We start from the raw sequence: 12,938 nt of genomic DNA, 5'->3' as shown, positions 1-12,938 counted from the left end.
CTTATCTTTCGGTTCAAGCCTTAAGATGAGCTTGCCAAATGGATGGACGTTTTGGATATAATACATACCTCGTGATGGGATCCACATAACTTGCTGACGTCAATACACCAGCTATATACCTGGTGTGTGGTACACCAGTCAATCCGCTTCCGTCTCGGATAGGGACGCGGAGGACGCGGTTTACCCACTACCGCTATTAGCAGCGACTCGCTACTGGACGGTGCTGTGTGGGCCCCACTATGATGTATACGTTTTATCTACACCGTACATTTATTTTATTTTATTTTTGTATCATTCTAGGTATGAGCCAAAAAATGAACTAGGTGAAAATATCAGGTGGACCACACTGCATGAAACAGTGGTGATTGAACCGCCACCATTAAAATCTTCCCGAGGGCCACAAAAATTTTGGATCAAGTTGATATTTGTTTATTCCCTTCATCCAGATCTTTGTCACCTAGTCAACAGGTTGGATGGAAAATAAATATTACAGTGGGTCGTAGGAAGTTTCCAATGGTAAGCATTCAATCACCACTATTTTCCCGTGGTGTGGTCCACTTTAGATCTAAATATATTTCATTTTTGTCACATAGACTAAAAATAATGATGAAAAGTGGATGAACGGCATGGATGGAACATATACATCAACGTGGGTCCCACATAGAACCGTCCAGTAGCCACTTCGCTATTGACAGTGTGAGTACGCAATCCGAGTCCGGGACACGGATGGATGCGGATTTCCTGCTAAACCTTGGCAGGAAGTTCCTGCGCTGGGATGTAGGTGGGGTCCACCGTGATGTGTTTGATAAATTTATCCCGTTCATCCGTTCTCCCCAAGCTCATTTTATGAAATGCTACGGAAAATGATATGGATTCAAAAGTGAAGTGGGTCATACAAGAGGAAAAACTGGGGAAAGAGTTTTCTACCGTTGAAACTTTCCTAGGCTCTACCTTGATTTTTATATGCCATCCAAACGGTTATAAGATCATTCCCACTGGGATGAAGTGAAAACAATAAAAAATTAGCATGATAAGAAACTTTCGTGGCCTTAAAAATATTTCAATGGTGGTGATTGAATCAAAACTGTTTCCTCTCGTGCGGCACACTTTTGTTTTGTATCCATCTGATTTTCTGTAGCATGTCCTAAAATGATCTCAGAAAACAGATGAACGGGGTGGATTTATGATAAACATCAAGGTGGGCCCCACCTACATCCCAGCGCTGTAACTTATTGTTAAAGGCTTTCGGAGGGCGCGGACGGGCTAACGAGAGGTTCAGCTGAGCAGCAGAAGTGACGTCACCAAGTTCGGTGGGTCTCACCATGATGTATGTATTATATCCACACCGTTCATCCATTTTGAGAGATCAAATTATGACATTATTCAAAGAATGAGGTAAATCAAAAGCTCTAGTGGACCCCACCACATAAAAAAGTGGGGAGAGTGATGCCACGCTTAAAAACTTCTAAGGGCCACAAAAGTTTTCGATCAAGTTGATATTAGTGTTTTCTCTTCTTTCACGTATGGGTTAACACAGTGCTATATGACAAAGTTAAGGTCTGATCATCAAATGAGCCAAGAGTCCACATGCTGTGAAGAATATGTCACACGTGTAATCTATTTAAGCTGCTCACCAGCTGACTCCTGTATCAGTATATGATATGATGAAGGAAGCTATTGTATGTGTACAAAATAAATGGATGAATTAAGAGTAACAGAACAACTATCTAATTTAAAAGTGGTTCATCTCATGATCTTATATAACTGATCTTTGAGAAAAGGCAACTATAGGTGTGTATGAAGGTGGATAGAAGGGGTAAAGAACCTGACCTCCATGAGAAGGAAGAAAATTACGGTGAACCTTCTCATTCTTGGTCAAATATCCTAAAAAACGGATGAATGGGTTAGATTTATGACAAACATCATAGTAGGCCCCACACAAAAAGGCTTTAGTATGATCTTCATGCGAATGGCTTTTGCGAGAAATTCTCTTGCAATTCTAAATTTTTCTCTTTGAGTGTAGGAGAGAGTCTTTTTTTCAAGACTCTTTGGATTTTAAACGTGAGCCTTCATGTAAGCTGTTCTCATCATCATACGGCTTACATGAAGGCTCGCATATAAACTCCTTGCGGTACAGTGTGTACCATTACTCTCTCTCTCTCTCTCTCTCTCTCTCTCTCTCTCTCTCTCTCTATATATATATATATATATATATATATATATATATATATATGAGAAATTCTTACACACAACTAGTTGGACGGTCCAACTAGCTGTCTAATTTAAGCATAAATTAATGTTAATAAATGCTGTTTCTGGAAAGTTATTTCAAAAAAGAAAATGACTTACCTACTTTGATCGGCCCCACCATGGTGTTAATGGGAAATCCACCCCAATCATTAGATGACTCACCTTACGCTGGACCCATGGTCTGAAAATCAGCTCCATCCATGGTTAAGGTGGACCACATGACTGAAAACAGAATACGGGAAGAGCTTATCCTCTAAATCGTCTTCCTTGGCATGGCCCAGTTGAATCATGTATAGGCATGATTTCTTGGACATCAAGCCTAACTTTTTTTATGGCATCTAAGGGTTGGAGTGGATTTCCAAGGCTCAACAGGGTGTGCCCTGTAAAAATCAAGGGTGGAAGCCTTTCCCAATTATTTCCATTTGGTATGGCCCATTTCATTCAAAAATTAGCATACCTTTTCTTATGTGGGCCCAACATGGAATTATACATCTAATGATCGAAGTGGATCTCACACACATATCACAGTGGCCCCGTAAAAATATGAAAGGTTGAAGTCCGTAGGTCATTTGTTGGTTCCGAGAAAATTGGTACACTGCCGAGATTGGATGGGAGTATATCATGTGTTACCGGGGTAACATAGTGATGGGTGCTTCCTTAACCGTGGGGCCCACTTTGATATATTTGTTATATATCCACGCAATCCATCAGTTTTTACAAATCATTTTAATAGATGGTCCCAAAAATGAAATAGATCGACCTATCAAGTGAGCCCCACCATCCGTAGCGGGGGTAGCTAACATGGAGTGTGTGTACTGACATGGGTGTGTACTAACAAGCTAACATAAAAATAGGAAGAAAAAAAAAGTGAGCCCCACCACAAGAAATAGTGAACATTGAATGCCAATCACTAAAACTTTCCTAGAGCCCACCATAATGTTTATTTTCCATCTAACATATTGATAAGGTCACTGAAACTGGATGAGGGGAAAAAACAAATATCAATTTGATCTAAAACTTTTATGGCCCAAGTTTTTAAACGGTCAATCACCACTCTTTCTTGTGGTGAGGTCCACTTAAGATTTAAATCTACATTATTTTTTAGACCATAAGCTAAAGTGAGCAGAAAAAAAAGTGATTTATGGTGTGGATATACAACAAATATATCAGGGTAGGCTCCATGGTCAGGAAACACCCACCGTGATATTACCCGGGTACATCTGATTGCAGTTGAATTGCAGACTGGCAGGTAATAATGTTGGCGTGGCAAATTCTGTATGCCCAATATGTATGTATTATATCCACACCCTCCATCCAATTTCTCATATCATTTTAGGGCATAAGACAATAGCTAAAGTGGACCACACCTCAAAAAGCAGCAGAACAATAACTCCCGTCCTTAAAACCTCCATAGACCGAGCATGATGTTTATTTTCCATCCAACTTATTCATAAGGTCACGTAGGAAAAAAAACAAATATCAACGTGATCCAGAACTTCTGTCACCCTAACAAGTTTTCAACGGTGGGGTTTAAGCCTCACTGTTTTCTGTGGTGTAGTCTACTTTAGCTTTGGATGTCCCTTATTTTTGGCCTCATGCCCTAAAAATGTTATGATAAAATAGATGGATGATGTGGATATAACACTTACATCATGGTGAGGACCATTTAGCTTTGCCACGTCAACACATTGGGCTGCATGTTCCCCGATCTTTCTCAGAACCAAGGGCACACCTTTCATCTTTTGATGTGGCCCACCATGATGTTTACATGAGATCCACTCCTATCGTTAGATGTCTAATTCCATATTAGACCTAAAGCCAAGAAATCACGCTGATCTAGAATTCAAGTGGAGCATACGAAGGGAAACAATTTGGAGGATAAGCTATCCCTGGGCACTATTTTCTATCGTGTGGCCTACCTTATTTATGGATGCAGCTGATATTTTTTTTCCCCTATGACTAATATGGGACGACTCATCTAATGGTTGGTGTGGATTTTACATTAACTCCACTGTGAGTCCCACCCAAGCCATAAGTTCCTTTTCATCTTGGAAATAACTTCCCCAAAACAAATTTATTAGCATTAATTTGGCAACTAGTTGGACGATCCAACTAGTTGTGTGTGAGCATCTCTCTCTCTCTCTCTCTCTCTCTATATATATATATATATATATATTACACACACACCCCCTATATAAGAAATAGATAGCACAATTATGTAAAATTGCACATGTCATTGATTTAAGCATCGATTGATCAAAATTGATCGAGCAACCTTGATCAATCAAGTTTATAATGTTCGATCAATCAAATATGCTCAAAGGTGTCTAGAGAGTTGACATGAAAAATTTGAATTATGTCAATCACTCGAACTTCCAAGGTTGATCAATTGAACTTGTCCAAAACTGTCAAGAGACTAATCTATTTAATTTGGAGTACTCAATTGATCAACTTGATACGAGCTCTCCTGTTCACTCAATTCTTTCGTATATGTTCAATGATATGCAAATATGTTGCATCGTATCATATTCTATCATATTTGTATGAATGTAATCGTCACATTCAATTTTCATTTCTGCAAGAACATATCTGAAATTGACTCAATTACAACTCTTGTTTAATTTATTGAAAAGAAAATTTATATATAGCAACTTATTAATATAATCAAATAATCATCAGCATTGAAACAGAGAAATACAATAAAAAAAAATCTGTGTAGTAGCAGCCCAAATGCCTCAAGGTGGGCCTCATATGATCAGCAACATTCAATCATCTTCTCTGGAAGTTCAACACCTTAATTGAAAAAGCGAAGACGACGGCGAAGAGCACTGTAAAGCCAACAACTGCACCGGCAACTGCTCCCAAGAAGCTGTGTTTGAATCCAAAATAGTCCTCTAGGAAGAACTTTACGGTTTGGCCATTGTCGTCCATAGTATTTTCCAAGTCTCCAAACTGAGAAGCGACCAATCCATAGAAGGTCCATGCAATGGGACATGCCCAATAATACCATCTCCACCATATTGGGATTCTCTGTAATCAAAAGAAGAAACTTTAGTTCTCCAGATTAGGGGGAAAAAAGTGTATGAAGTGAAATTGGATTTTAGAACTTACAGGTCGGGGAATTATGAATCCTGCGAAGAGATTCCATATGGCATAAAATGCAGACGAAACTATCGCAGCAATGTCATGGTTGGGAGTCATGCCGACTGCCATCATCCCGTAGAATGTGAAGTAGAGCAATGTGAAGAACATGAAGAAGACATTCCACATAAACTTGACAGCTGTCCACTCGAATGCGATCATGGCGTAGACAATGGCAGCATATAGTACAGTCTGAAGAAAGATGTATGGAACCTCGATAGCGACCTGAAAAGGAAAAACAAGAAACAAAAACAGCAGAATACATTGAGATACAACTCGAAAACATTGCAAAAGTATTTCGGTCAGTAAAATCAGTTACCTGTGCAAATGCATATGGCAAAGCAGAGTACATTCCCGCAGCCCGCTCTCTGTAGAAGACCGTTCGTTCAATGGCCACCACTGGCTGCACGGATGCGGCATTCTCGATTCCAAGGAACAGAACTGCTGAGTACATAGAACCCATTGCATTGAACAGATCCTGTCGCCGATTCCTGCAAATTTTTTTACCGTTGAATCGACATGGTCTGGTTACTGTTAAGAAAACAAATTCAATTTGTATTTAGACAGTAATAGATCATACTAAAAATCATACGTTTTGGTGCCAAGATCCCAGAATATTGTCCCGAACAACAAGGCGATGAAGGTTGTGAAGAACATCCGCACGGCAGTGTATGGTGGGTTGCGCCAGTATGATATGTGTTGTTTCCATAGGCAGGCCATGCATTGTATGAAGAAGGACTGTGAGTACTGACTGGGAAAGAAGAGATCTTTCGAGCCAGGGGGAGGTGCACTCAGTTCATTGATTAGAGCTTTGTTCCGCCTGCAACAATCCGTGATAAAAGCGAGTTACGAACAGTTTTCAATGACTCTGAGAATATCTGCGTATGTAATCGATGACCCACCGGAAAAGATCAGAGTTCTTGTATGTCTCAGCGAAGTTAATCCCCAAGATCTGTTCTTGGGCAATGGAGGACACCTCCAACATCCATGTAGCGGGATTGTAACCCTCTTTTATCTTGCTAACGCCATCGATTCCCTTGATTGAATAAAACCCAAGTCAATCAGTATCTGTATGCATCATTGTGGAAAACAGAAATCATTTGCAGCTTCTGCCTGTTCATTCAGCCTTACCTCGAAGTACTTAATCAAATGGCAGGACTGATGGCCCAATGGGCCCACGTATATTTCTTCCCCACCTCTCTTCATAAGGAATAGCTGCAATTAGATCAGAGAGACATCAATCTCTAGTTCATAAACAGACGAAACACAAGTTCTTTAACATTGGTTTTTTCTCACCTCATCAAAGGCTTCAAATATGTCAATGCTGGGCTGGTGAATTGTGCACACCACAGTTCTTCCTGTGTCGACAGTGTTCCTCACCGTTCTCATCACAATGGCAGCCGCCCTCGCATCCAGTCCAGATGTAGGCTCATCCATGAATATTATAGACGGATTGGCGACGAGCTCCACAGCAATTGTAAGCCTCTTTCGCTGCTCAGTTGACAGCCCGTTCACGCCGGGTAACCCAACAAGTGCACCCCTCAATGAAGTCAGCTCCACGAGCTCCATCACCTCGTCAATAAACATCTGCATTTCATCGGGTTTAGCAGTCAGTTGATGCCCAAAGGGACCAAAGCATGTATGGAACAGTGGATTCTGTTTTAGTCCACCTACCTTTCTTGCATTCAAATCGACATCGCCGGGTAAACGGAGCCATGCAGAGTAGAGGAGAGACTCGTAGACAGTAACATGAGGAGAGTGGATGTCATTCTGTTCGCAGTATCCAGATATGCGAGCGAACGTGTCTTGAATCTTGGGATAGCCAGATATTTTGATGTCTCCTTCTATGTATCCTCCAGTTTTCCTTCCGGCTAACACGTCCATCAGTGTGGTTTTACCAGCACCGCTGACACCCATCAGTGCTGTAAGAACTCCAGGCCTGAAAGCCCCACTTACACCCTTGAGGAGTACTAACCGATCATCTGGAACACCTTCAGATTTCATTTCCTGTAGTATAGTAGGCAATTAGTTCTCAGTTTCATGACTCAACATCATCAATACCTCTTGTATCAGTATTAATACCTTTTGGGGGCATCTCTCATCCATGATAGGCCCAAGAAAGTATACCTGTGGAGCTAATAGTGGCTCCACATGTATACTTTGTTGGGCCAAGCAAAAATCTTGATCTAATGAAATTTTCAATTATTTGGAAGTTGATGTTACCTGCGGCATGTCCACAGAGTATATGACGTTATCAAAAGTGATGGAAAGAGGTTCAAATGGAAGAACCATGCCCTTCTTCTTGCTCTTATTAGAACCATCAGTGGTCTCTGCCGAAGCAGTTGATAACACCAGACCATTGAGTTCTCCAGTTCTGTTGGCATGCTTCTCCTTCAAGGCCTCTTCAGATAAAACCGCTTGAGACTTCCCAAATGCTGCAGGAATTTAATCAAACAGTTAGAAGTAAACGATGAAAACTTTCTGAATATTGAGAGATGAAGATGCTTACCATTGAAAAATCCAAGAGCCCAAGTGAAGACACCATTGAATACGACCACGTATCCGACCAATGCACCGGCACCGATCCAATACCAGTTTGACTTGGTGAAGACTCCTCGCCCTTCCAAGATTTGGATTCCTAATGATTTCGTCGAAGTCGAATTCGTAGGAATCTGTTTGCCAAAACCAAAATCAAAGCTAAAGTTTATTTTCCGACTTAGTGGCGATCTTTTTCTAGTTCAATCAACAAAATCCTTACATGATTCCAGCTATTTCCGTAGAACTCATTCACTGCAATCGCATTCTGCGCATACATCAGGGGCGAGGCCCAGTATCCCCATTTCCACCATTTCTTCACATCAGCTGCAGCCAAAACATAAGGTTTGGTTAGTCGATAAACTCCTCACAAGTCCTAACAATCTCTGATCTCTTAATCCGAAAATGAAAGCTGGGCATTCAATTGCAATTAACAGTCTGATCAAGTACGCCATACGTCGTGCTAGAATGAATCCTCCAAGCGACATGATTATGAGTTGCGCCAAGGCTCCAAATGTATTGGCAACGATCATGTCCCGAGCCATTGAAGCAATCAACCGGAACAATGCAGATGCCATCTGGCTAATCAACACGAGTAGCAGATATTGTTTAAACATCCTACAACACAAACAGAAAATGATTTTACAGTTATTTTCAGGTGCCAATGAAAGACAGCCAATTGAACATGGCCTTGGAATAGGTTGTTACATGATCTCAACGTCTCACCTTCCAACATTCGGATCAAAGCCAATGACGTAATAAGTCATGCCAACCCATGCAGCACATTCTGCAAATGTTATTGGAATCTTGAGAATCCATGATGGCAGAGCATATGCCCATGGAGGATAGAAGAGGAGGTCTCTTTGCTTGTAGAAAACGGGAAGCTTTGCTATGGTCATTGAAAGTTCCGCAAACCCATTAAACATGAGAGTGATCAGTGCAAAAAATAGAGCACCCATGTAAATGTTTCCACCGGTCACATCGTCATGGGACATCTTAGTACGCAGGAAGACGGTCATTGTGATCAATGCAACAACGATCAGCTGCAATCAGATTGAAAGTAGAAGATATAGTATGTAAGTCGGGAGTTCAAGAGGTCCATTATGGTGAAGCCTTCGTCAATGTGGCATCATGGCAAGGTGTGCAAGATCTAGGCCATTTGTTTGCTGGTCCACATCTTCAACATGAATGAGGACCATTTCTCATTTTTTCAGTCATCCATTTTTCATACACAAGTGACCACCTGATCACCAGACTGGCCTGATTTTTTGGGTCATGACATATCCACAGGGTCCCATGACCTGGCACATGTGCCATATTGGAATGATTGAGCAGATATCATATTTCTAATTGGGGTGTGCTTAGTTACTCACTTGGACCATTTTGAAGATGTAAACAAAGGAGTTTCTCTTCATAAGCAGCCATTCCCTCGCAATATTAGCTTTCAGCAGCTCCTTCTTGCTAATGCCATATTTGGAAGTCGTCAAAGCAGCGGGATGGCTCTTGCTCTTGTCGAACGGGGTGCTAAGTTCTGCTCCCAATCTACGGCCAATGTGGAAGGACTGGTATGCATCTGAAAACTCCTTGACCGGAACATAGCGGTACGGCTCACCTGAACGTGCCCAGTACTGCCGCTGATCCTTTATTGACGTGACCTGGTAGTGGACAAACAATTTACTGTTGGATTTGCCATTCTATTCAAAATAAGAGGTTCGTTTGGATTCCATTTGAACTATATTATTTCAATCACTCTATTCATTATATGGTAAGGGAATTCTCCTAATTCCATTCTTTGCATTTCAAGTTGGACTTAAATTAATGGTATTAGATGCAATTTAGGAGACCCCATTTGCCATTTCCTGTTTGCTGAATTGAATTATTGCAAGTCAAATTTGATTAACCTTCAGACGCAGCTTAAACCATGATTTCAATTGATGAATGTAGATGACTTATATTAGGGTGAGAAGAATCAATTTGTAAAGCTTACTTCCTGTAAGAAGTCTGCAACACCTTTCCTCTCAGGACACTTGAAACCCATGGATTCAAAGAACTCTAGCACATGTTCACGTGGACCCTGATAGACAATCAGCCCATCCGATAGAAGAATGATGTCGTCAAAGAGGTCATAAGTCTCTGGTGCTGGCTGAAGCAGTGCAATCAGTGCCGTCCCGCCAAGAATGTGAATAGTCTGTCTCAGGGAATTGACAATCTGGAAAGTTGTGGAGCTGTCCAGACCAGTGGATATTTCATCCATGAACAATGCCTTTGCAGGTCCCACAAGCATCTCACCTATATCAATCAGAATTCAGCAACTATCAGTCCAAACTCACAGTAAGTTACAAAACCACATCTCCAATCCGAGAATGCAATCTCAGCCATCTAGATTGCTGATTTTTCTACCTGTCGTGACACGCTTCTTTTGTCCTCCCGAAATACCCCTCAGCATTTCATCTCCTACCATGGTATCAGCACAGATATCCAGTCCTAAGATCTGTAGTTTCAAGAGGGGAAGAGAAAATAAATTTCAACATCCATAACTTCAAAAACTCCACTTATATCAAATTTGTGGAATGATATATTTCCGTCAATTTACCTTCAAAATATAGTCTGTGACTACGTTTTCTTCCTGAGCTTCCAAGGATGAAGCCTGAAGTAGTAAGAGGAAATAAAAGACAAAATATCAATCTCCAAGAATTCAATTAGGTTATTCGAGAAAATTTCAATTGGAAAAAGGAATTCTTCTTAATCACCTTCATGTAGACATCTATGTCTGGATCTGGCTTGATGTTTGCTGCTTTCTCTCTTCTCGACAGCTCCGTCAGCATTTCTACAAATTGCACGAGAAAAAAAAAACGCTAATCATTCAAACTCTTCGAATGACCTCCATTCAATTTTTTGCCTAAAACCATTCAATATAACTCACCGTAGCGGGTCCCGACTCCTTGACATCTGGCTGAGAAAGCCAAGGTTTCTCTCACTGTCATTTCCCCGATATGGAGATCATGCTGACTGATATAAGCGGAAGTCCTCTGAGGAACAAATTCGTCCATTCCGTGCCCATTGTAAGTTATTTTTCCTGAAATCTGTTGTTTCCAAGAAACCCATATCAACCAATGTCTTTCGACGAAATCACTCCAAGGGGACAAGTAGAAAGAAGATATTAACTTTTAGATCCGAATCAAGCTTCCCAGCCAAAGCTAATAGTAAAGTGGTCTTCCCTGCGCCCGGTGGGCCTAAAAGCAAAGTCATTCTGGAAAAATAATAATAATAATAATTACGGAGAAATCAAACTTCTGTTGATCCAGGAATCTATATGATGAAATGAAATTCCAAACCAAATAAAACCGAATTCGCAACTTGATTAAACCCCTTCTCTTACCTGCAAGGCTTGATGATTCCACTAACATCATGAAGTATCGATATAGATTTCTTTCGGCTGGGAAGAATGTGGAGATCGTTCAAAATGCCCTGTAAGAATGAAAGAGAAATTGCAAGATTGGTTCTGGTTACCATTGAAAAATAAAAATAAAATTGATTGTAAACAACACCCAAATACGCTTGAATTACCTCAATTACATTAACTCCGGAGTTGATGAGTGTTGGTATACCCCTACTCCCAATATAAGCATTTGCTTTTATATTCAAATGCTCGAATCGGACTTCAATCGTAGGACTCTCAATCCCAACTCTAAACAAAATAAGAAAAGACCCGTCAATAAAATGCTACGAAAAAAAATTGCACACTCAAACCAACACAATTGAGCAAAAGAAGCAAAACGAGAAAAACAAAAGAATGAGAACGTACCGATCCATTCGGTTCTTGAGCTTCAACAGGAACTTCTCATTATCCTCCTCGGCGACTCGAATCAATCTATCCAGAAGATTCTTCTTCTCTTGAAACCCAAGCTGATCAATGTCAATTTCCTTGTGCTCCCCCGCGACCCCGGACAGTATCCCTTTTCTTATCCGGTCATATGTCGGCAGTTTCTCTAAGGCAGCCCATTTGAGAGCTTCTTCATCATCCTCATCACGAGATGATCTTGAAAAGACTTCAGCATTGGTGTTCCTCCAAAGTCCGGATCCATTCCGACTCCGACGCAAACTTGCAACTCTGTACATATTGGTGTTATCCATTGGAACTCTCCAAGTAGAAACGTTCTCGCGTTGAACTCAATGTCTAGTGCTTGAGAAAACTAAAAAGGCCAGATGGATTCTCTCTCACAAACAAAACCCACCAAAACGAAGAAGATTCTTCAAGTATCAATGCAAGAAATTTGAAATTTTAACGTACATGGATCAAAGAACCAGAAGTTTTTTTTTTTCCTTCTCTGAACTCTTTCCTCTTTCCTTTTTCCTTTTCTCCTGAGGGAGTGGGCAGAAAAAAGAGATTGAGATGAAGTTGTTGGAATTGAGAGAGAGGTATTTATATAGGAGGAGATCTCTCTTCTGGGCGCCATGTTTGATTTATTTTGGTACTTTCCCAGAAAATCGGGTGTTTCATCTTTCCGTTCGGGCGACTCTTCGAAACGACTATCGACCGTTGCATGTTTTGAATATCTAGAAGGCCGACTATCGACCGTTGCATGTTTTGCATGTTTTTTTATGTGTACGGAGGATTGTCCAAATGACGAAAATTCCCTTGCCTTTTATTAAGCACTTGAGGCTCGCTGGCTTCATTCAGGCAATTAATAGCGATTATATTGAAGTCGATGTCCATGACAGCTGCATTATCAGAGGATCCAGGCCATTCATATGGTGGCGCTTGTGATGGATATGCCACGGTCGAAAAATCTCATCAATTGGATAAATCTAACCATCGGATGGCTAGACCTTTTGCCTTCTGAATGTGGACCAATCCTGTTTCTAAGAGTCTATTTCAAGGAAACCAATCCCACAATCACAATGAGATAATAGATTACAGACCAAGATCCGGGCAGTTCATTGACTTGATATCACTAGTGTACATGGGCCTAAATAGAAGATTGCACCGGCCGTACAGTTATGATCTTCCA

The 12,938-nt window shown here is 40.9% G+C and overlaps 1 protein-coding gene across 3 annotated transcripts; it reads right to left on the bottom strand.

Moving 5' to 3' along the window:
• Positions 1 to 4,920: 4,920 nt before the first annotated feature.
• LOC131223295 (pleiotropic drug resistance protein TUR2-like) lies at positions 4,921 to 12,171 on the bottom strand. 3 transcript variants are annotated; one of them, XM_058218650.1, is made up of 23 exons: positions 11,732 to 12,170; positions 11,494 to 11,614; positions 11,306 to 11,394; positions 11,092 to 11,176; positions 10,850 to 11,009; positions 10,677 to 10,753; positions 10,520 to 10,573; positions 10,327 to 10,417; positions 9,914 to 10,215; positions 9,300 to 9,581; positions 8,653 to 8,969; positions 8,384 to 8,544; positions 8,150 to 8,289; positions 7,901 to 8,063; positions 7,615 to 7,826; positions 7,066 to 7,398; positions 6,688 to 6,978; positions 6,523 to 6,606; positions 6,294 to 6,427; positions 5,984 to 6,211; positions 5,711 to 5,882; positions 5,362 to 5,616; positions 4,921 to 5,280 (listed from the first exon to the last, which is right to left on the bottom strand). In XM_058218650.1, exons 1-23 carry the CDS (start codon positions 12,058 to 12,060, stop codon positions 5,020 to 5,022), a joined length of 4,341 nt encoding a protein of 1,446 aa, XP_058074633.1. In that variant the 5' UTR covers positions 12,061 to 12,170; the 3' UTR covers positions 4,921 to 5,019. The 3 variants fall into 3 exon arrangements, with proteins under 3 accessions (XP_058074633.1, XP_058074632.1, XP_058074631.1); XM_058218649.1 differs by having other exon boundaries at positions 8,150 to 8,253; positions 11,732 to 12,169; XM_058218648.1 differs by having other exon boundaries at positions 8,150 to 8,253; positions 11,306 to 11,614; positions 11,732 to 12,171.
• Positions 12,172 to 12,938: the final 767 nt, after the last annotated feature.

The sequence above is a fragment of the Magnolia sinica genome, chromosome 13, assembly GCF_029962835.1.
Source record: "Magnolia sinica isolate HGM2019 chromosome 13, MsV1, whole genome shotgun sequence".
NCBI classification, from domain to species: Eukaryota; Viridiplantae; Streptophyta; class Magnoliopsida; order Magnoliales; family Magnoliaceae; genus Magnolia; species Magnolia sinica.
Note: the sequence above shows the minus strand (reverse complement) of the source record. Positions and strands in the feature narration are given on the sequence as shown.

Excerpts from the sequence above, each read along its gene's own strand:
- LOC131223295 (XM_058218648.1), bottom strand. The coding sequence starts at position 12,060 with ATGGATAACACCAATATGTACAGAGTTGCAAGTTTGCGTCGGAGTCGG. Across the intron at positions 8,254-8,383 it reads AGGATTCATTCTAGCACGAC|CTGATGTGAAGAAATGGTGG; the intron begins GTATGGCGTACT and ends TTTTGGCTGCAG. Across the intron at positions 6,607-6,687 it reads TATTTGAAGCCTTTGATGAG|CTATTCCTTATGAAGAGAGG; the intron begins GTGAGAAAAAAC and ends ATCTAATTGCAG.